Raw genomic sequence first — 23,318 nt, forward strand, 5'->3', positions numbered from 1 at the left:
TCTGCATCTCCCCTGGACTGCTGCTGGGTGACCCAGGGCTAGCGTGAAAGCAGTCTGAGCTCAGCGTCCCCATCTGTAAGGAAGAGGCAGCACCTGCCCTCAGGCTGAGGGCAGAGCCAGCACCTGGTGGGGGGCGGGGGGGGGCAGGACCAGGAGGGGAGGCTCTGCCAACACAGGGCCCGAGAGCCCACCTCTCAGTTCATGGTGGGGAGGCACTTCCACCTTGAACAGGGATGTCACTCGACTCCCCAAGAGAGAGGATGATGGGGGCACACTTGAGCCCTTCACCCTCTCTTTAGCCAGTGACTTGATGAGATGGAGGAGTCAGACACCCACTAGGGCACATTCTGCAGTCCGGAACTTACTGCCTGTCCTCAGAGCTGTGGCCTCTCCCCCCCAGCTCGGCCTGTCTATGACCTCAAATCACATTATCCCCCGTGACCCCTAAACGAATGGTAAGTTGGCCAGCTGTCCCCAGGGTGGAAATCAACAGTGTCAGGTGAAGAGGTTATGGAGCCAGATCTAACAGGAAGTGGGACTCCAGGGCCACTTTCCACTGGCAGGCACAGTCCTAGGGTGAGGTTGGGGGCTGGGTAGGGGTCGCCTATCAATCAACAAAGACTAGAGGGAGAAGCTGTTGTCATAGGGGTCAACCATAGGCCCAAATCAGGCAGAGCCACAGAACCTTACAGAAAGGCATTCAGCCCGGGGAGGTGTGCTCACCAGGGCTGAGACAGGAGGGGCCTTTTGGTGGGAGAACTCCTCTGGAGGGGGATTGGAAGAAGGCTTTTAAGAGTAAACAGGAGATAGGGTAGGGAGGGAGGTGGGAGGGGGTTCAGGATGGAGGGGACACAAGTATACCTATGGCCGATTCATACTGATGTATGGCAAAAACCACCACAGTATTGTAAAGTAATTATCCTCCAATTAAAATAATTTTCAAATATTTATATATATACACACACACTATATATATATATATACACACATATATATATCTCACTTCCTATTGTAGTTAAAAAAAAATTAAATAGAACCCTGTGCCACCCAATTAAGCCACAGACACGTCTAGATACACCCACCTCCCATCACACACACCTCTCTTGCTCAGGCCTTTAGGTCTTTGCTTTTCAATCCATGGGTAGGGACAAGTCAGACTTCAGAGGTGGCCCAGATGGGGGAGTATCTGTGGCTTGGAGGACAACTGCTCCATTCCATAGCTGCAGCTTGAAGGCAGCCATAGACAACATGCTGTGAAGAGCCACATGAAGAGATCTGGCTGCACTCCAACAAAAATTAATCTACAGAAAAGGCAGCCAGCCCACAGGCCATGATTTGCTGACCCTTTATTAGAGGGTTATGAAGTAGTAGGAAAAACCAATAAAAAACAATAAAAAAGAAAATATCAGGTCTTCCACATTTGGTAGAGTGGATAGCAAGCAGTAAGGAAGGGTAAGTCTGGTTTAGTGAAACTTTGCAGCTTACACATATAGTTTATATACTTACAGCGTACAGGGCTACAGTGTAAAATATGCTTAATACTACAAATACAGTCAAAAAGTTTGAAAGCCATAGCTCGGATCCAGTCCTTTTCTGCCCTTTCAGAAATGGAAACTGAGGCATAGAGTGGTGAGGACTTGACCAAGGTCACCTACTGCAGTGATGACACAGTTGGAATTAGAACCCAAGTCTTCTGGTCACCATCTCAGTGATCCTTCTGCTGTTCTCACAACCTCTAGCCTCATATAGAGACTGAAACCCAATAGTGGGCCCTTCCTCCCTGGTCCTGATCCCTCAGCCCTCGCAGCTGGATGTGCGGCTGCCCAGAGGCCGGCCAGGCTCAGGATGGTCGGCAGCGGTAACCACAGAGTGCACGCCGGGGCCGAGGCACGGCTCCACCGTGCACAGCTGCCAGCCAAGGGCTTCAGGCCACAGGAGGCAGAGGGCAGGGAAGGCGGAGGGACCTGGAGCAGATGCCGGGGGAAGGGGACAGAAGGATACCAATGCCAGTGAGAGAAAAACTGGTGTGGATGGAGGGGCAGAGTCAGACTAAAGGCACAGACAAAGAAAAGACGTGCAGGCAGAGAGACGGGGTGAGCACTGCGACCAGGCAGGCCTAGGCGTTCCAAAGGGAAGCCCGGGGCTAGTTTTCCATCCCCCTCACATCCACAGGGGCCCCGCCCAGAGTCTGACCTGAGTGCAGACAAGAAAGGTACTCACATGGAGCATAAAACATCATCAGGATCGGCTTCTCTTCCTTCTTCAGGAGCCGACGGAAGTCCTGAGGCACACAGAACATGGCAGGTTAGAGACAGCACAGAACAGGGGTGACAACCCTGGGGACCCTTGGTGGTGGAGTGCAGCGAGCACTTCTGAAATCCCACGGTCTGCCTTGGGGGATGGAGTGCAGTACAGAGTCCTAGCAAGTCGGGGCTGAAAGGCCCTCAGAGACCATCTATTCTAGCTACCTCACATGTTACAGACGGGGAAACTGAGGGCCCAAGGGGACAAATGGCTTTCCCAAGGCCACCTGGCAGGACGAGGTAGTCGGGACCAGGTTACCAGCCTTACTTTCAGCTCCCACCGAACAATGAAGAGACTGCAAGGAGCTGACTGGGCCCCACGAAGCTGTCTCTTGTTCTGTGATCTATGGCTCTGCTATGGTGGGTGCTTGTTTTCATGGAGGCCCAACTTGGCCAGGAGGAGATCTGCTCATCACACAACCCAGGCTCACCCACCCTCATGAACCTTCCCCAGCCCAGTCCTGTCATGCCACCAACCATCCAGGGCCCAGAAGACCACAGTGCACACAGGAGCATAAGGATGAGACGCACCCATCCCCAGGAGGCTACAAGCTAAGTGGATCATTTGTATTTGTAAAACCCTTAGAACAGCGCCTGGCTCGTTATCAGGCAATATATAATCATTTGTTAAATGAACATAATAAATGTAAAAAGACAAATGGTCACAACAATGCTAATGGAGAGACTTCGGTGCAAAGTAGGGCAGGAGACTTTTCTTCCAACCAGAGTCAATGATGTTCAGGAAAAAGCAAATCTATCAAGGACTGCGGAGTAGCACCATGACAGAGCACATTTTGATTAAAATAAGCTCCTCTAACCAGTTTCCATGGAAGAAAATTAGAGGTTTTTCTCTCTCAAATAATAAAGAAAATAAGAGGAAATTTCAAAATGCAGGCTTCCTGGCAGCAACAAGGCATTAGGTAAATAGATGATGGTACATCCTGCACAATAGAATACTATTGCATCATTAAAAACAAGGGAGAGAAATACTTAATGTCACAATAAGATGCACATGTCACATTAAGTAAGGGGGGAAAGCAAGTGACAAAACAGCATATAAAATGTAATGACACTTGTGTGAGTAACAATGTTTATGTGTGCATTAAACTGAAAGCCTGAAGGCTACAAAAAATACTGGCAGTGAGTACCTCTCAATGGGCAGGGATGGGGTGGGTTTTTTTTTTTCTTTTACGCTTAAGCTGTATTTTCTAAATTTTCAACAATGAACGTATATTATTTATAATTTTTCAGTAAGAGAAAAAAGATTAAAATATTTTGTGAGAATTTAAAACATTACATAATCAATTCTGAAAATGTTCACTCTTATTTACGTATCTAGAGGGTAGGGGCACCCATTTGAAGAGAATCAGTAACCAAGATCTTTGACCCTGACTAGGAGTGGAGGATGCTTTGAAAATGATCTTCTGGAATCCCCAGGGCTAAGATTGTTAAAACGATCTGAGAAGAAAAGGTTTTCCTGAGCCTGCAGCAATTTGGTTTCATACCCTGAACAGTAACAAATATCACATTACATTCAAAGATGCTTCAGTTCAGTCGCTCAGTCGTGTCCGACTCTTTGCGACCCCATGAATCGCAGCACGCCAGGCCTCCCTGTCCATCACCAACTCCCAGAGTTTACTCAAACTCATGCCCATCGAGTCGATGATGCCATCCAGCCATCTCATCCTCTGTCATCCCCTTTTCCTCCCGCCCCCAATCCCTCCCAGCATCAGGGTCTTTTCCAGTGAGTCAACTCTTCGCATGAGGTGGCCAAAATACTGGAGTTTCAGCTTCAACATCAGTCCTTCCAATGAACATCCAGGACTGATCTCCTTTAGGATGGAGTGGTTGGATCTCCTTGCAGTCCAAAGGACTCTCAAGAGTCTTCTCCAACACCACAGTTCAAAAGCATCAATTTTTCGGTGCTCAGCTTTCTTCACAGTCCAACTCTCACATCCATACATGACCACTGGAAAAACCATAGCCTTGACCGTCAAAGATGCTTAATTACCTTCAAATAAGTGTGGAACTCTTAAGTTTACAAACAGAAATCGGCAATTCAAACTTGAATTTGGAACTTCGGTTATTTTATGTGTGAATTTTATTAGCACAAAAGCAGTTAATATTTCTACATGAGAGAAAATAGTACACAGTATAACAAAAGGACTGCCTACAGGCGTGGAAAAGATATCTCTGCTTAATATTTCTAGTTATAGAAGAGCAATTTTAGGAGTTTCAGGACATGAACATTTTTGGGGGAAGGAGGCAGCAGGCAATTGCTTATCTGAGAGGCTTTAAAAACACGTATTATCATAAAATCCACCCGGGAGAAACCATCGGTTTAGGCTGTCTGTCTTTTCATGGCTATGGGCACAGGTGCCACCACCTCCGGACACTGGCCCCTCCTCCCCTCCTCCTCCCTCTTCCAGCTGATGACACCAGCACTTTCTATCCCAAAAATGTTGATGCCCAGCGCCTTAATGCGAAACACCCTTCATCTGAAAGGTCCACTTGGTTATCTTATGATGATCACACATGATCCCTCCTCCAAAAAGTATAAATGGCATCATTTTCTTCTGAGCTAATAACTTCTGAGCTAATAACAAGCATCAAGAGTCAATGATTTTAAATGAAAAGGGAAGGGAGTCAGAGGAAGATAAAAGGTACGTTTTATCTTCTCAAGATAAAACGAATGTTCTCCCTCCATCTACAACAAAGCACTGCTTGCTACACAGGCCATTTGAAATGTGACAAAGAAGTTCTTGCCCATCCCAATGGGAAGGCACAGTCAACCAAGTAAGGTACACATGAGCACATGATAAAAACATAGGTACCCGCGGACAAAGAGGCACCTTTAAGTCATGTGTGCACAGGATAAAAGCATAGGTACGATGGACAAAGAGGCACCTCTAGGTCATGTGTGCACACGATAAAAACACAGGCACCCATGGACAAAGAGGCACCTTTAGGTCATGTGTGCACATGATAAAAACACGGGCACCCATGGACAAAGAGGCACCTTTAGGTCATGTGTGCACAGGATAAAAGCATAGGTACGATGGACAAAGAGGCACCTTTAGGTCATGTGTGCACAGGATAAAAACACAGGAACCCATGGACAAAGAGGCACCTTTAGGTCATGTGTGCACATGATAAAAACATAGGCACCCATGACAAAGAGGCACCTTTAGGTCATGTGTGCACAGGATAAAAGCATAGGCACCCATGGACAAAGAGGCACCTTTAGGTCATGTGTGCACACGATGAAAACACAGGCACCCATGACAAAGAGGCACCTTTAGGTCATGTTGGGCAGGCTTCGAAAGGAAGAGGTTCAGGGTTGCATGCAAACTATACTTCAGAACCACCCTTCTACCCCCTACCCCAGCCAAACCCAGAAACTGAACTTGTTCAAAATTAACACAGTGACTCAGAATTGTGAAGACCTGACTCAAGTCTCTGAAAATCCAACCCAAACCTCTCAGAAATTTTTAAACAACAACAAGAAAAAAAGCAAACACAAAATCCACCTTAGAAATAATACCAAAAAACACAAAGGCAACAACCACATTACATAATGAGAAGGAAACATTTAAATGTCCCTATAAGGAAAATGTACACATGTTAAAATACATTATATAAGACAGTGGAGAACAGAAGAAGTCCCAGGCAGCTAATCTCCTGTTGTTTCCATCTCGGAGCTCGGAAGGGAAACCAAATGTTAGGGCCTGGCCCAGGGCTCCCTTGGAGGTTCCATAATATTCCTATTTCTCAGTTTCTCAGTCATCTCTCCTGGGGGACCCTGGTTGGGGGGAAGCTTCCAAAGCCCATCAGAATTGATACAGAAAAATTACCTTTTCATTGTCAATGTGGACAACATCTTTGGCTCCAGGATCTTCCTCCCACAGTGGGGGCCCTTTGGGATCCTTCAGAAAGGCCACTATAGACTGAGGAAAAGGAGAGAGAAGGGAAAACTCCTTTTAGCCAGGAAAAGAGGCGGTAAGGGGATCAGGAACCTGCCCCATCCCCTACCTGGAGACTAAAGTGCCTGAAACTGGATGCACACAGCCTATGGGCAAATGACTGGGGTGTGCCATGCCATCACCCACTGACAGCACTGCTAAGAGCCCTACAAATGCACCCCACATGACACCTAATTCTGGCCCACTGACACCTACAATGCTTCTTCAGGGACAAGAGAGAGGAACTTCGAGACAACTAGCTGACTTATTCAAAACAGAGGCACACGCTTCTGATAAATCTCATCTCTTCCAAAAAGTCTCCTCGATCAGTTTGAATAAAGGTCTCCAGTCCTGTGCTAGGTAAGATACTTACACATTCACACAGCCATTAAAACTGTCCATGGCATAAACCAGTTAATCACGCCTGCTTGTAAACTGCTTGGTATTTCATGATCTAAACTGGTTTGGGAGTGCATTAAATCCTGATCATCCTCTCTGGGACACAGGTGGGAAGCCCCCCAGGGCAGGGTGCTCATAACTGTGGCCTCCTGGTTGCTGAACTTCTCTCCTTAGAGACACTTTTCTAGATGGACAGTCCTGCCTTCAGGATAAAGGGCTTAACTAGCCTTTGTCTTGTGGACAACTGACTCAGCTCTCTGCTCCCCTCAGGCAGGACACACAAGGAGCAGGAATGTGGGGGGGTGGGGGAGACACGTCAGTCCGCTCCCCTCCCCACCAGCCACACAACAGAAGCCGCATTCCCTTCGCTTTCAATCAGTCATCTCAGAAATGCTGCTCAAAGCCTGAGAGAGCCAGGACCGGGTACCAGAAACCAGCCGAGCCTCTATCCCTCCAACCCTGGAGAGGTGGCCTCCTTGTCATCAGACGAGCCCTCAGTGTTCTGCAACTGGATGCAAGATTCCATTACATCTGCCCGCTTTGAGCATGCTGCTGTGAGCAGATGATGAGCTGGGTGTGCCACGTGTGTGCTGGGGAGGGAGGGAGGTCTGTGGTGAGGATGGAAAAACCCTGAGTGAGGCTGTGCATCCAGCCCCCCACCAGTCACACACGGAGGACCTGGGAGGCTTGCTATTTCTTAGAAATTCCTTTTTGGAAAGAGCTCTATGGGAGAGTGGGAGACAGCCAGGACTTCGCAGAATTTCATTCAGATAGTGGTCCCTGTCTGTCCAAACAGAGCTATGAAACGCCTGCTGGCAAGAGAAGATGGCTGTTCCTACCAGGCAGAGGCGGATCAGCCTTCTCTCAGCACCTTGTCAAAGCTTCACTGTGACGACAGCAGCCAAAGTGAGGCCAGCAGGGCTACCCCGAAAGCCACACTCACCCACAGCCACAGGGCACGCCCAAGAGCCATGTGATTAAGATGCTTATGAGAGCCCGCCCACCTGCTATTCCAGAAAGCTTGGTGCAGATGCTATCAACTTAGGGTGCACAGTGGACCTCAACAGTCTGTGCAGCCCAAGACTCATGGGAAAACACTCCCTCCAATGTATGTATGCACACAGTGTCTAGCGATAAGGTCCACAGCTTCCAGGAGATTCTCAGTACGACAGGAACTCAAAGTAGGTAGGAACTACTGCCCTGGGGCGGGTGGGGGGTGGAAGGCCTGGTCTATGCCAGGACCAGCTGAGTTAAAGGGCTAGCACCCCCACCCCTGCCTCAGTGTCAAGGCTCCTTCTGAACCGTACAAACGGACAGCAACAACAGCCAGACTATGCACCCACCCTGCTGGGGGACTCCTTCATCTTTGCAGAGACAGAAGCTCAGGAGAAACCCTGAAGGGAAAACTGACCTGAGACCAAGGAGGGCTTCATTCACGGCTGCTCCCCCTGAGAAGCAGGAGCCGTCGGGCAGTCATGGGAACTCCACCATCGCACCCCCCTACACTAGAGATCCCCAGGGACTCCTCCCCAGTCCTTGATGGTCCCATGGTCTTCGGGGACCCTGGGACCAAGGATGCCCTCTCCCCACCTAAGACCCTGACCCTGTACCATGCTTGGCCGCTTCTCCAGCTCCTTGATGCAAAGATCACAGGCAGGATGGGAGCGAGCAGATCCCATACACCTGGTCTTTGTGAGAAGGTGGACAGAAGCCAGGACTCAGCCTCCCCAACCCAGGCAGGTCCAGACCACCTACCTGGGTGTCTCTCCTGCCACTGCAGTTCTGAGAAGCTGCTATTCCCTGCTCCACAAGCCCAGGACAGACTCCTCAGAGGGCCAGCTAAATATACACTGAACACAACCTCCAGACACAAAACAAAAAGCCCTGCCGCCTCTATCAGCAACACCCCCACACCACCCAGCTCCCACATCTGAGGAGCACATGTTACCACTTCAGCTGACATCTTAACACAGAATAAGAGGGGTTAAGCAACTCTAGTTGGTAGAATTTTCTCTAAGTGTCTAAGTGGGTGTTAAGATGATGAGTAATCAGGCTGAGTCTGTATTAGGTAAAAGCTGTGGCAACTTAAAACAAGAGTTAGTGGATAAACAAGAAATGACCAGGGAGGTAGGGAGAGAGAGGCAGAGGGAGAAGGGCACGGATAGCCACACAAATAGATGGACAGACAGAAAAGAATCAAAGGAAACAGATGGAAAGAGAGAGAGACAAAGAGAGAGGAGCCCAGGGTCTAATGCAGTCTAAGCAGGAGAGGGTGGATTCAACATATGCTGCGACAGAAGGAATACATGGCCCTAGCCAGGGCAGGGGCTACAGCCTGGACCAGAGGCGGAAGACTGATCTGAGGAAAGGAACATGAAGGAGGAGAATCCAAGGGCAGTGGAAGGACTTGGGGCCAGGAGAGCTGCCAGGTGATACAGGACAGCACCTGCAGGTCAGAGGATCTCCATCCTTATTTTCACTGATGCTTTTCTATCTCTTTTTGAATTGGATTTGTAGCCGAGAACATCTCAGTGATGTGGGCATCTCATCCGGACCAAGCTGCTGCCCTGCCCAGGTCCTGCACACTGTGCTAACCTGGGTACCACTGGCCCCCTCAGGCCTGTGGGCAGCCCCCCGGGACATGACTGTAGAGGTGAAGGAGGGCTCTGGACTACAGTGAAGGGAGACTCTGGCCTCTGCAGAGGAGGGCATGATGTCGGACGTCTCACTGGACAGAGTGATGTCAGATGTCTCTCTCACCGACAGAGTCACAAACCGTCTACAAAGTGGCAGGTCATCCCCACTGGTTTCACAGCTACAAACTTCTCCAGGCATTCTGCTGACCTATGCTCTAGAGATAAGACTCCCTCAGATCATTCGGAAGGGCATTTGTGCACTCTGCCCTTCCTCCTCTGCTGAGAACAAGGCAGGGAAATTTACCTTAAATGTCACAGCTCGATTATATTCAGTATGAAACGCACCATCCCTGTGAAAACAGGAGAAAAAGGTGTTAACTTTAGGATTGGTTATGAAGACATGGGCTTCCCAGGTGGTGCTAGTGGTAAAGAAGCCACCTGCCAATGCAGGGGACATAAGAGACTTGGGTTCGATGCCTGGGTAGGGAAGATCCCCTGGAGGAGGGCATGGCAACCCACTCCAGTATTCTTGCCTGGAGAATCCCATGGACAGAGGAGCTTGATGGGCTACGGTCCCTAGCATCACAAAAAGTCAGATACGACTGAAACAACTTGGCACATGCTCACATGAAGACACTTAACCTTTTGGTTTCCTGCAAAATCTTAGTAAGATTCAGCTGTTGAACACAGCTCAAGTTTTTTTTTTTAAGGAAATAATTGTAAACACAAAAAAAATCATCTGAAATAAAATTAATCTCACTAAAAACTGCGGTTTGCAGAGAATACCAATGAAAGCTTTCAGCATTTATTTGGAAATTGGAAAGTCTATGTGTACTTACTGATAATGGAATAATTCAACCTTTTTGTCCTTTGCACTCAGGTCAACTTTCATCTTCTTGCACAATTTTCTACTTTCTGCATCACTGAAAGACACAAATGTTGGGGAAAAGACAATTGTTACCTAAAGTCCCCATGAAGGTTTGGACAGAGGAAAATCTGCTGGTGACCTAAGAGTAAAGGAGATAACTTAGGATTCTCAATAGCAAGTGAGGCCCTCACTACAAATGAGTTCTCAGAGAACTGGAGGAAGGAGAGAAACCAGCAGGATCTGGACTGATCTGGAAAGACAGAGGCAAGCAGATGGGGAGGACATATCACTGCCTATAAGGGGCCATGTGGTGGATCCAGACAAGGTAAGTTCTCTAAAAGCTTAGTGGGCAGGTGGCACATTGTAAGAAAAACAAGCTCAGGGTAGTGGTTCCCAATCCTGGCTGCTCATTAGAATCACCTGGGGGAAGTTTTCAAATGTACTGATTCCCTGACCACCCCCCAGGCCATGACTCAGAAGCTCCACCTGTGGCCCCAGCGAAGTTTTTGTTTTTAAACCTCTGATGTGAGGCATGTGCCACCACCAAACCAGGGTAGGAGAGAAACGTTCTATGATGTTGAAGGAGTTACAAAATCTGATCAGGCATTGATAAAAGCCAGAGAAAGGCGAAAGGTTCAGTGAGGTGCTAGCGGTCTGCAGTATCACACTCCTGCAGCTCTTCTAATGAGAAGTGTCGGCCGGGAGCCATTCACTATCCCCCAAGTGCTTATGCATGACTCCTCTAATCTTGCTTCCTGTTCTGTTAGACCTCTGATCTCAAAATGTGGTCCCTGGACCAGCAGCATCAGCACAGCCCAGGAGCCTGTCAGAAGTGCAAATTCTCAGCTCCCTCCCAGACCTACTCTATCAAAACTCCCAGTGGGTCCTCATGCAACCGTGTTTTAAGGAGGCTCCCTGGTGATCTGATGCCTGCTGCCACCCTGCCTGGCTCTCCCTTGTCTCTCCAACCCCTCTGCCACCCCCATGAGGCTTGGTTTCCCCTGTGCCCTGCACCAGCCCCCTCAGAGACCTCACCTGCTTTCGCAGCCTCCCTATGACCTCACCACACTCAGCCAAGTCTTCCCAACTTCCAACCAGAGGCAACCAGCTACCCCACTCCTTCAGCCCTGCTCCTCATGCCAGGACCCTCTCCCCACATCTCAGTGGACTCAGTGAGGGTCTCTTAGCACCCCTACCCCGCACCAATCCCAGCTGACTATACCACATGAAAAACTGTTCTGCCGGGTATGACCACCACCTGAGGGAAGTCCTGTCAGCTCCCACCAGTTCACCTTTGACAGCCATCAGCTTCACACAGCTGTGCACCAGCCCTGGAGCAGATGGACTAATTACACCATTCAGCTCAATTCTAAAAGCCACACTCACAATGGACAGGCTACACTATGGAACCTCATTTCAAGTGTAAATATGCAATTTGCAATTCAAGAAGCATGTTTCACCGGCCAGGTGCCTGGGTTGGAGAGGGTGTGTCAGGCACTCTCAGGGACCCCCCGCCCAAAACCACACCATCCCTCCCTATGCAATTCTACTTGTAGCAGCGAACACTGTAGCCCCTGCAGCTTCCAGCCACAACCCTGCCCCAGCACACAGAGATCTCAAGAAATACACAATGAGCTCAGGAAGGAAGGCTAATGATGCAGCCAAGGCTGCTTCCCCAAGGAGGTGAGGACCTTTTAAGATAGGGAGTCCAGAGAGGACAGATAAGCTGGGGTGCAGAGGGGGCCCAGAAGGGCCAAGAGCGTGCATCAGGGGGCCCTGAACGGTGCAGCCATGCAGCCACGCACCCACTGACGGTGCTGATTACCGTCTAGCCTGCCCCGTCCTGCAGGTGCTCTGTGGTGAAGCCACATGGACAGGCAGCAGGGTCTGTTTGACAACTGTGTCCGAGGTGCCCTTTCCCTGCCCCAAGGAAGACAGGAGGGCTCAACTGGGATGTTTACAACCATTCCCTTGGCACTTCCCCTGTCCGGCTTTGCTCTGCTTCATGCCAACGATTTCTGGGACCACCTACTGTCCACTCAAACATGACAACAAATAGCGGCTGCGGTAGAAACCAGGTCCAGGTGCCCGCAGCCCCCTCCCCCTATGCTGACCTCCAGCAGGGGCACCCAGACTGCAAGGCAGCCTCACACCAGTGCTCTCCTCTGTGGAGTCTGGCTGGCAGCCTCTTCCTGTGATTTTATGAAGCAGAGAGAGGAGAGATGGGGCCTAGTCTTTGTAACCCCAGCCCCAGCCGGCTGTGCAGAAAAAACCTACTCCGTGGGAGAAAACCTTGCTGTCCCGGGGAACCCAGGCCAGGCTTAGGAGCAACGTCCCAAAGCAGCTGGCTGGGCTGGGTGGAGCTGGGGTGGGGGGCAGCATGGAGGTTCCTCACAGGCATGTCCGGCCCCGCCCGCAGCCAGCCTATGACCCCATGACCGTCCAGCAACCATAGCTCCATCTCGGCACAGGATCCCTCAGGCCGACTCTGCAACCCTCTCCTCTCCTCTGCTCCCCCACCCCCCCGCACACACACGCACGTGCACACGCACACACATGCACTCAGGGTGGCAGGTGGGGAGCCGGCTTCCCAACCTCTCTGAGCACCTCTGTTCTCAGATCCCAGGGCCTCAGCCCCCCTCATCTGGCACTGCCGCCCGCCCTTCCCCACCAGCTCTCTGCCCTTCCCCCAATACGTCCACTGACTGTCACCCCCATCAGAAAGGTTTGCTCCACCAAGCCGATGGCTTTGTTTTGTTCATGGCTGGTTCCCCAGGGTTACAAAGGCTGCCGGCACATAGCAGGCACTCTATAAATAGCCTGAGTGAGTGATGCTGGCTGTCGTGCTGGGATGAGGCACTCATGGCTGGTTCTCTGGGCTCTGCCTACTGAGCTCCAGGAATCCTGCCAGGTGACAATTCCTGACAGTGCGCTCTCAGATCGGCTCCCCTACGATTCTGCCTCTCAGAGTGTGTATGTGTGCGTGTGTGCATGCGCATATGCACTAACTGTGCAGTACAATAAAAGTCGTAAGAGTTCAAGAAGGGGAGAAATTACCCAAGCTCAGGGACTTAAAAGGATCTGGATTGATAGATTTCGCAGTTAATTGTGCTCCTGCCCTTCCCTAGCCAATGACTAATGCTCTAGCCAGGAAGGAGACAAAGGCAGACAGCAGGGAATAAGCTGCTTTGCTGGGATGAGAGGGAGGGGACAACCACAGAAACTGTCTGGCCATGCAGAGGTCTTCACCTGTCATTCCCCAGACTGTCCTGCAGGAACCAGCCTTCTCTGCTGGTGCCTCACCATCCTCTGCCTGGTTACTGGTTATTCACCCCCTGACCTGCACCCCCTGACCTGCCACATCCCCTCCTCCCCCGCCTCCCTGGACTCTGCTCTACAGAGAATGTGGAGGAAGGTCACTGGGGCCTTTTCACACTTCCCTCCCCATCCCCAGCCCAGACAGACACACATCCCAGTGTTTTTGTTTGACTTTGTTGTGGGTCGCTGGCCAGCAGTGCAGAGAGTGGCTGCGGGTACACAGTGCTGCACATGCAATGAGGATCATTCAAGAGACCCACCAGAGATAAAAGGTGAGAGGGTGAGAGCAGGAAGAGAGAGAAGTAAGGTGCTGGAGGCTCGGAAAGCGGTTACTCGACTTACAGACGTCGCAGCCTAGGTAGGAAACCCTCCCACAGTGGCCGCCGGCTGCAGTGACTGGCCGTCTAGGATTGCCTCTGCCCCGAGCCAGCCTGTGACCTCCGGCAGGACTCTGGCTCCCCAGCTACAAAATGCAGAGTTGTCACACAAGCTGGGCAGAGCTTTCCATCCCCCTACGGGGTCAAGTATTACTAAAACACCAAGGCAGGCTGCCTGCATCCTGACGGACAAACCAGGAGCCAGAAACCAGGACAGATGGTGGAGAATCAAAAAAGATCTGAACCTCCATCATCTCTCTCCTAACTCACGACCCGATCCTCGCTTGGCCAGGCAACAATCTTACATCCACTCAAACCCTGGGCAGCCTCCTGCAGCAGGCAGAAAGCAGACTATAAGGACCAGCCTATCTTGGACACTGTGTGCCCTTGGCCCCCTCAGCCTTCCTGGGGTCTGTTTCCCTACCAAAGAAGGGGCCCTATCTGCTGGGTCTAACATGGCAGGATTCTGAGCAGATGGACCTGTGACCCTGAGGGTGGGGAGGAGAGGAAAGGTGGGACATGTTCCCCCCTTCAGAGACATGAAGAAAATGAGAGATGAGTGAGTGAGCAAGAAACAGCTTCAGAATGACCTGTGGAGGACAACACGGAAGGAAGGGGTTGGAGAACAAAGCCGGGAGACAGAGAACAGCCCTGGAAGAGCTGGGCCTCCAGCTGGCCAGGACCTGGGGGGCTGCTCATTGGCCCTGCTGACAACAGGACTCCCACAGCAGGATCCTCCCAAGTCTGCCTGTCCTCCTGGGTACGACCTCAAGAAGGCACCTGACTGAGCATGAATCACCCAGCAGAGCTCATAAAAGAGGATACAAGAAAGAGTGTGTCATCCCATCCTCCACCTGCTTCCCCAGCCCAGCAGTTCTGGAGGGGACACGACACCCTCATGAGAGCATGGCAGCATGCCACGAGGTGTCTGAAGCTACAACAAAAGCACGACAACCTCTTCTGGAAGCCCACTTTATATCCCATGGTAATTCAACATGCTTACATGTAAAGGAGCAAATAATTTCTGGAAGAAAACATGGGCTTCAAAATATGTTATGCCTGCCCTGGCAGGCCCCCCATCTCGGATCTAGGAAGCCAGTGCTGCTCCTGGGGAAAGACAGCAGATGGGAGAATGAGAGTGGGGAAGAAGGAAAATGCCGTAACGTAATGACCTTAACCCTAGGGAGAAGAAAGCGGCAAGCACCCCATGAGGCTGCCTCGGCCCAGTGAGAATCAGCCCCTGGAATCAGCACGCCGGGCACAGGTCCCGCCTGCTGGCTCCAGCTTCGCCGCCCAGACAGCAGCACTCAGAGCCAAGGCCGAGCCCGATGCCAGGCTGCAGAGCACACGGGGAATACCAACTCCCTCACACACAACCCACTTAAGAGCTGAACAAGTGCCACCAGCCAAGCCGAGTGTGGCTGCCGAGATCTGAGCCAGGAGGTGGAGTGAGGGGAAGGGAGAGCTGACAGGCCCCTGGACGGAGGCCAGGAAGCCTAGAGACACCTCAGAGCAACAAGTTACGGGCCTGAGAAAACCGGCAGAGAAGGGTGTGTGTGGCTGTCGGTGTGCAGGCAGGGGTAGGGAGGAAAGAGCCAGAAAAGCAAGGAAAAGAGAAGAAATATCCACATAGAGAAGAGAGAAGGAAAAAGACCAAAAGAATAGGCAGGGACCAGAGAAAGGAAGAGGCAAGAGAAACCATCAAAGGAGAGGGAAGAAAGAAGGAGAGAGGCTGAGAGGGAAGGACAGGAGGGATGTCAGAAGCAGACACCGAGGGTGGGGAGAGACACGAAGACCAGAAGACACACCCTCCCACACACTTACATGAATACACGGGCCTTCATGTGCATACATACCGGCACATATGTGTACACACATAAGAGCCTGGTAGCTTCCAGAATGTTCTCAACCAGGCTATTTAGGGATGAGAGCAACTTGGAAGATTCAACTCCATGTTTCACACAAGAGTAGACTGAAGCCCAGAGACGGGCAGTGACTTGCCAAAGGTCACACAGCTATTTGCTGTCAGAGCCTAGACTCAAAGCCAGGTCTCCCAACCTGCAGCCCTACAAATTTCATAGCACCCCATAGTTCGTAAGGGTCCAAACAGAACAGCCTGTGCACTGCGGCTGACTCATCTCTCTTCAGGGGCATCCTCACAATGACCAAGACGTCCTTACCCAAGGAAAAACTCTTGAAGACAAGAGTCACTGGGCTAGTAAGCAGCTGAGCTGACCCTTCAGCCAAAGGCTGTGTCATCACTGCACACACTCTACAGACTCCCCACCCTGGAGCACTGTCTACTCTCCCCCGGATGGCCCCTGGCCCCTCACCTGCCTTCTAAGGGAGGAAAGCAGAGGGGCTGTCATCCCACCCCAAGTCCCAGCATCCCCGTTCTGCCTCCATCCCTTCGCTGGCAGGGCGGGACGCAGAGCTGGGGAAGCACACACAGCAGGGCCCATGCAAGGGCAGCCGTGCTCCGGCTGTTCACCTGTGGTCCCCTGCTCACACCCCTGCAGAGCAGTGGAGAGCACCCACCAGAGCATTTCTGCCCTTCCACCTGCCCACCGCAGGGGCATCTCATTCAGACTCACGAACACAGCTGAGTGCTGTCATCACAGGGCCTAGAGAGAACACCCTGGGTTCCCGTAGTGATTTATGGGGCACGTTCAGAAATCTCTGAGCAGGAGCGGCTGAGCAGAAGGGGTTGTCCAGCTCACATCCATGGGGATCTCCCTGTGTAATGGTGATCCATGCCCTGCCACCCAGGGCGGCCTGCAAGGACCAGAGCTCCCAGTTCTATCCCTGTGGTTGTTCTGGGGAAGATTTAGTTGTATCCTACCTGATATTCTGGCTTCCAACATCATCCATTATAGCTCCATAATCCACCTACTTATCTAAACTTTTAAAAGCTATTTAATATTTCAGCTTATGCCTCCTCTTAGAGGCATAAGTTGAGTAGCAATTATGTGAAGAGTCAACCCTTTGTCTTCAGGTTACCTCTTTAAAGTCCTAAGTTGCCCCCTAGATCTTCATCTTAGAGCATCAAGTCAAAGGATTCTCTCTCCCAGCAGCACTTTTTATTGATTCCAGACATTATGTCTCCAAATGAGTCCCCAGTTCTCTTCTTCTTAGTCTGTCTTTACACACTAAGCCCAGCACCATACATCCTGCCTATCCAGGGAGCAAAGCAGGACTGTCACCTCCAGACCCATCGGCCAGACAACCGAGGGGCCACACCACAGGGAGCTGCCTGCAGGAAAGGCCAGGGCACTTGAAAGACCTGGTCCTCTGAAGGCTTGCCCCAAGTCTGAACTCAACCTCCTCTGGGAAGTTTTCTTCAACCTTTCTAGGCAGAAGGAATGAAGTGACTGTAATCATCTGGCTAGATGTCTGCTGCCTCCCTGCATACTGCAATCCTCAAGGACACTATTAGCCAGGTCTGTGCCTCAAAGTACAGAGTAAGTGCTCAAGTGAATGGACCCAGGTGGATGGGGCAGCTAAACCAAGCTCTTCTGCCCACTTCTGCCACCTACAAGCCTGGGAAGAACTCCCTGTGATGAGGCTCCATTGGCTTGGTACGGATATTCCAGAGCACCCTATCCCCTCTAACGGGCTCTATCACTTTGCCAGTCACACAGAGCAGTCCTGGTAAAATACAGGAGACAGAGACACACATGGGAGACTAGAACACTTCCAGACCCACTCTGAACTGGAAGTAACCAACAACTGAAATCTCATCAACTGTTTAGTGAGCTGTCTGTTCCATTAAACTGGTGTTTGAATCAATCGGGAGGTGTAGGCCAGACAGGTGTGTGTGTGCGTGCACACACACACACACATACACGTACGCACACACATGCACACGCGTGCACGCATACACACGCGCACACAGTGCAGCAAACACTGCTTGACGAAGACCAGACAGGCGCGCACACACACACATACACACGCACGTGCGCACACGCGCATGTGCGCACTTGCGCACACGCACGCATGCACTTGCACACACGTGCACACGCGCGCGGACACACACAGTGCAGCAAACACTGCTTGACAAAGACCAGACAGGCACACACACACACACACACACACACACATACACACACACTGTGCAGCAAACACTGCTTGACGAAGACTTCTGGCCTCATTCAGTGCTCTGTCAAAATATGCCTCTCCATCAATTCTCTCCAATGACAGGCAGGACCCGCTTGAGGCTACCAACTTATAAAACAGTTGTGTCCCAGAAGTTTACTTGCAAAACAGCCACTGAGAACTTAGGTTGAAGAGGGAGAAGACTGCACTAGAGTGGAGCCCCTAACAGCTCACGTGGGTCTGGAGGTGACAGTCCTGCTTCACCACAGAGTAGTAAAGGGTTTGTCACTCAGGCAAGGACAGAGTTACAAAGGTTACAAAGACCCTTATGGGCTGTGGAGGAAAAGAAGTGCCACTTTCCCAGGAGAGCCCCACCTCGTCCCCATACTAACAAAACTGTAGTGCTACCTATGCTCCTCTCCCCTGCTCTTCCCAAACTCACGTTCCCAATAAACCCCAAGTCCAAGTGAGGACCCAGCGGCCCTGGGAACACCTCCTATCCTCAATCAGAAGGACATGTAAATGCTGGTGTCCACCCAGTGCAGTGCAGTGCCTTGCAGGCAGACAGTGCTCAACAAACATGCAAAGAACAAACCTATTCTTCCTGACCTTTTCCGTATGTTTCACTGTCTATGTGTCTTTGCTCTGTTTTTGCCAATCTATGCCCAATTGGGAACTAATTATGTGACAAGAGGTGTGTGTATATAAATCCCAGCAGCAAAAGTGCTGAATGTAGAGAGATGTGGCAATTATTCCTAATGAAGAGAAGGAAGGGAAGCCGAGAACACCATGGACTTAAAACTCCCAAACTCAGAAGGATCTGAGGAGTTTAAAGTGCCCCCTTTTGCTGCACTCAGAAGGGGCCTCCTGTGGGCTGGCATGAGATTCTGACACCATGACACTGACACAGAGTCTCTGGGAGGGGGCAGGGGCAGCAGGAGGAGAAGCAGCTCCCAGCCTTGTCATCGGGACATGTTGGGGTGGGGACACAGGCCAGAAGAAAGAGCTGGAAGGACTCAGCCACCTGTCCAGGACTGACCCGTGTGACAGAGCCACCTCGGAAGCCAGAGCAACAGACAGGTCTGCCAGCTGACTCCCCTGTTGTGCACTGTGGGCCCTGGAGACCCCCATGAAGGGCCTGGGCTGCGGGTAAAGCACATGGTCCTCAATGCAGACTCCCCCCATAAGCAAGCCCACCAAGTGGCCCTGAAAATAATCTTGCCTCTTCGGGCATCAAGGCTCCTTCTGCATCCTCTGAGAAGACAAAAATCAAGTGCATGACAACAGAGTAACAAGTAAAAGTACTATGTAAAAGGGAAGAAGAGGGGTGGGTAAAGACAGGAGGGGGAGCCACACCTACCCTTCTCCAGCCCATAGTGGTCCTGCAGCATCACTGGGGGGTTGCGGGGGGAGGGGGGTGTTCTTTAGCAGTTATCTCTCCATCATACCTCCTCTCCCAGAATATCAATCAGGAACAATTCCCACCCCACCCACCAGAGCCCACCCCTCGCCCTCCAGCCACCACAGCCCACGGCCCCAGGATCATACCCACAGTCCACCCAGCAGATGGTGCCTTGTCCTTTCACTGCCTGGGCTACAGTAGACAATAACTTGAGGTGACTTTCAGCTGCAGCTTCTGTAAAATAAATAAATAAATAAACATCTGTGCCCAAGCAACACTGCCCCCACCCCTGCCATCTTGCCCCGGGCAAGGAAGGACAGAGGCCAGTCCTAGAGGCGAGGTTCTGAGCACCAGCAACAATGCATCCCTGTGGGCAATGGTTCTAACTGAGGACCATCCAGCTCTTCTCAGAAAGCCCTGCTCCCACCACCCTCAGACACAGAACCCGTCACCCCTCCTTCAAGCCACGCCTCACATCTCACTCTGCCAAGTCTCTCTGGTAGATCCTCAACTCCCTGTAGAATCTCTGACTCATGACCTTTTTGGGGCACGTTTTGAAAATTCTATAACTGAACAATTACAATTCTATAACTAAGCAGGCGACGAGTCTGCTGGTTCCACGCTTGCCTGTCCTGGTGCCCAACCTGGGGACTGACAAGGGCTGGGACCAGACCCCCCCTTCACCTGTGTGTCACACACCCACCGAGGGGCTCCATACAGCGGAGCGATTAAATGAGGTTTACCTGCGACTCTGGTCTGACGGACTGACGCTAAATGGACCCAAGTCACTCTCACAGCCTTCTTCCCCAGCCTGGCAGTACCCTGGGGAGGGGGGGCCAGCTGCAGGACCATGGACTATGCCTCAGGGCCAGGCGGCGTGAACATGAGAAAGGAAGAGGTGTTGGGGCAGAGCCCCTGGAAAGTACGGTAGGAGGGCAGGCTCTTAGACATGGAGCCCCTGTGGCCAGGATCGCCACGCCACCAGCCCTCGGCGCTCCACAGCATGGCGGCTGTGGCCGGGCTGTCGCGTTCCCGCATTGTCCCTGTCAGCTAGCTCCCTGGATAGGGCCCCCATGCAGACACTGTGGGGACAGCAGGCTGCCGCCCTCACCCGCCAGAAACTGCATGATATGTTCTAAAGCCAAGCAGAAATGATATCTGAATTATTTGCCTCCTCAGATCTCCTTTTCTAGCAGGGATAATGGAAGCTGTTTGTGAACACAAAGCCTGCTGAGCCTTTTATGCAGTGAACAGAAAACATCCTTCAAGAGCCCTGCACAGAGCCACCCGCAGAGGCCCTCCCTGGAACCCCCAGGCCAAGGGGGGGGCGGCCGAGGTGGGAAGGGTCATCCTCACCCTTCAGATTGGGATCGGGAGGCAGGGGAGGGAAACTTGAGTAGAGCACATGAAGCCCCCTCTCTGAGCCTGCCTTTCAGCCATGGGAAGGGAGGCACTGGTTGGGATGAGGAGGGGAGAGAAGCCGGTTACCACATTGCTCCTAAAGCCATGGGAGGTCCCCAGTGTCAGGACAGGCCTGGGCAGGAGGCAGGAAGGTAAAGTCAACACCGGGGTCCAAGGCCAGAGATCCAAACCAGGGAGGAGCCAGGTGCACAGGGTTGCTGAGAGCCCCACTGCCAAGAGGCAGGGACAGAGGTTGGGCCAGGGCAGAAGAGAAAACAAGAGCGCTCCCAGCCCCTCAAGCCCTGGGCTAGACACCTCACCTTCCCACTCTACTCTCCGCATCCTTTCCTGGTGGCTGAGCCTCCCGTCACTGCAGACTTTGCACATTCTTCCTGCCTCCAGCAGAGGAGGCCAGGCAAAGGGGACAGAGGGACCCGCCCTAGCGTCCACCGCCTGGTGGACCTCAGGCCAGGCAGCTCCAATTTCCTCGTTCATAAACTGGACATCACCTGACAACCTGCACTGCCTCCCTCACGGAAAGGCAGCAAATCAGAGTGTGTCTCAGAAGTTCCTTGCAGAGCCCTTCTAAGTAGGTGAGCTTATGTGAAGCGGTGTGCCCGGGGAAGACAGTGAAAAAAGTGAACACCCACGTGTTCCTGGGTGGGGCTGATGACCCCCCAGCTCCAGGGGCACCCAAGGAAGTTGAGACACACTTGTTCAGCGCCCTGGAGCCCAGGCCTCAGGAGCGACTCTTACTGTCTCCTGCCTCAGTTTCCCCCTAGTCCCAACAGAAAAACAACCCCTGGGAGTGTGTGCCAGGCCCTCAGAAGGGCAAGGACCAGCACGTGCCGGGTATGTGGAGGACGCAGGCCTCAGGTGGGACATGTGTCCAGAAGATCCATCAGCACCACCACCTCCCTGCCCCCGCCCCGGGCTGGGTGTTGAGGATGAGCTGTTGGGAGAGCTGTGCTGGAACTGGCCATGCCTACTGGCTACTGCTTCTCTGGGGCACAGGAAACTTGGCATCCTTGAAGGCAGCAAGAACACTTAACTCTGCTGGAACAGCGTTGTCAGATGTTCAAAGTCGCAGCCAAGAGCTGAGCAAACCTCTCGGTCTGTGATGCCCTCTCCAGCCTCAAGGTCAGAAGAAGCAAACCGCTATTCCCACCCCACACTGAGCGCGGAGCCCACTCCAAACTCAGTCTCTTGCTCTGACCCGAGAGCGAGACAGACTGGGGCCAGGCAAGGCCAGGACTGCCAGCCTGGGTGTATGCCCCCAAGCCTGGGCCAATTCAGCTGAAGACAGGCTGGCCCAATCAGTCAATTAATCCACAGCTCCGGCAAAGCGTGGCCCTGGCGGGGCTGGCCTACTGTCCAGCAGCCAGAGAGTACATCCCTGGTGGTCACTGTCCTCTGGCCTCCTTCACTCACATGTCCTCTCCCTCCTGAGGCACTGAGGGACTCCAGAGGGCTTTTCCCAAGGAACCCTGGTAAAAACTAAAACAACCTCTTAGGGATCCAAAGCAGCAGCACTAATGCCCCTTTGTCAGGACCCTCAGTGGGCAGTTTTTAGGCCTGGGGTCTCTGCCTCCCACCTCTGCCCTGGCTCCTTCCTTTCCATCCCACTGCATCCCTGACCACGGCCCCAAGGCCAGGAGAGGTACTCACCAGATTTGGAGTAAAGCACCAGTACGTTATTCCGGGTCCTGAGAAGTTTTTTCAAGTCCTTGGGGTCAGAGATTCTGTCGATGAGTGAGGAGAACTTTGCGGAAGACAGCCACGTCGGCAGGACCACCTGGGGATCAAGGAGCCAAGGACCATGAGTCCCGAGTCCCGGTGGGCCCAAGGACAAGAAGCACCCCCAGATGTGCTGCCCCTAGGCACGACTGACTGGGGAGGGATAAGGTACACCACTCCACTCAACCTGACACCTGCCTTTTGCCTCACCCCTCTCCAAATCCCAGGCAGCGCTAGTGGTAAAGAAGCCACCTGACAATGCAGGAGACCTGGGTTCCATCCCTGGGTCGGGAAGATCCCCTGGAGGAGGGCATGGCAACCCACTCCAGTATTCTTGCCTGGAGAATCCTATGGGCAGAGGAGCCTGGAGCACCACAGTCCATAGGGTCACAAAGAGTGGGACACAACTGAAACAACTTAGCACTCACGCACATACTCTCCAAATAGTCCCCCTCCCACAGGAACTCTTCCAGCCCACTCCCAGTCACCAGCTCATCCTTCCTCTTCATGCGCTTTTTTTATGAGGCCATATGGACTGCATGGGTACACAAGCATGCTGCATGGATGTTCCTGCCACCCTTTCAATCAAGACTTCTCTGGGAGGTCAAGGTCTGTACCCTACCCTGCCCTCAAATGTCACACTGTGGAGCAATGTGAAAACTCCATCCCGCCTAGAAGCACCAGAGCCCCAAATCCACAGAGAAGTATGATCACCTCTTAACGTGATCCCATTCAGGATGGGAATGAATGGGTGGGTGAGGGGTTTCTCACTTCCCCCACTGAGCCAATGGTCTCAGGAGACCAGCCAACAAGAAACAAG

At 52.1% G+C, this 23,318-nt stretch overlaps 1 protein-coding gene across 1 annotated transcript in view; it reads right to left on the reverse strand.

The window, feature by feature from the left end:
* Positions 1 to 23,318, reverse strand: part of PDIA5 (protein disulfide isomerase family A member 5) — a 90,655-nt gene that overhangs the window by 48,837 nt on the left and 18,500 nt on the right. The window contains exons 2-7 of the mRNA XM_061167006.1: positions 22,430 to 22,556; positions 19,507 to 19,594; positions 10,140 to 10,223; positions 9,605 to 9,650; positions 6,158 to 6,250; positions 2,221 to 2,281 (exon numbers count right to left, since the gene is read on the reverse strand). Of these exons, the coding sequence (XP_061022989.1) occupies positions 2,221 to 2,281; positions 6,158 to 6,250; positions 9,605 to 9,650; positions 10,140 to 10,223; positions 19,507 to 19,594; positions 22,430 to 22,556 (499 nt within the window). The remainder of the gene's footprint in view (positions 1 to 2,220; positions 2,282 to 6,157; positions 6,251 to 9,604; positions 9,651 to 10,139; positions 10,224 to 19,506; positions 19,595 to 22,429; positions 22,557 to 23,318) is intronic.

The sequence above is a fragment of the Dama dama genome, chromosome 19, assembly GCF_033118175.1.
Source record: "Dama dama isolate Ldn47 chromosome 19, ASM3311817v1, whole genome shotgun sequence".
Classification (NCBI taxonomy): domain Eukaryota; kingdom Metazoa; phylum Chordata; class Mammalia; order Artiodactyla; family Cervidae; genus Dama; species Dama dama.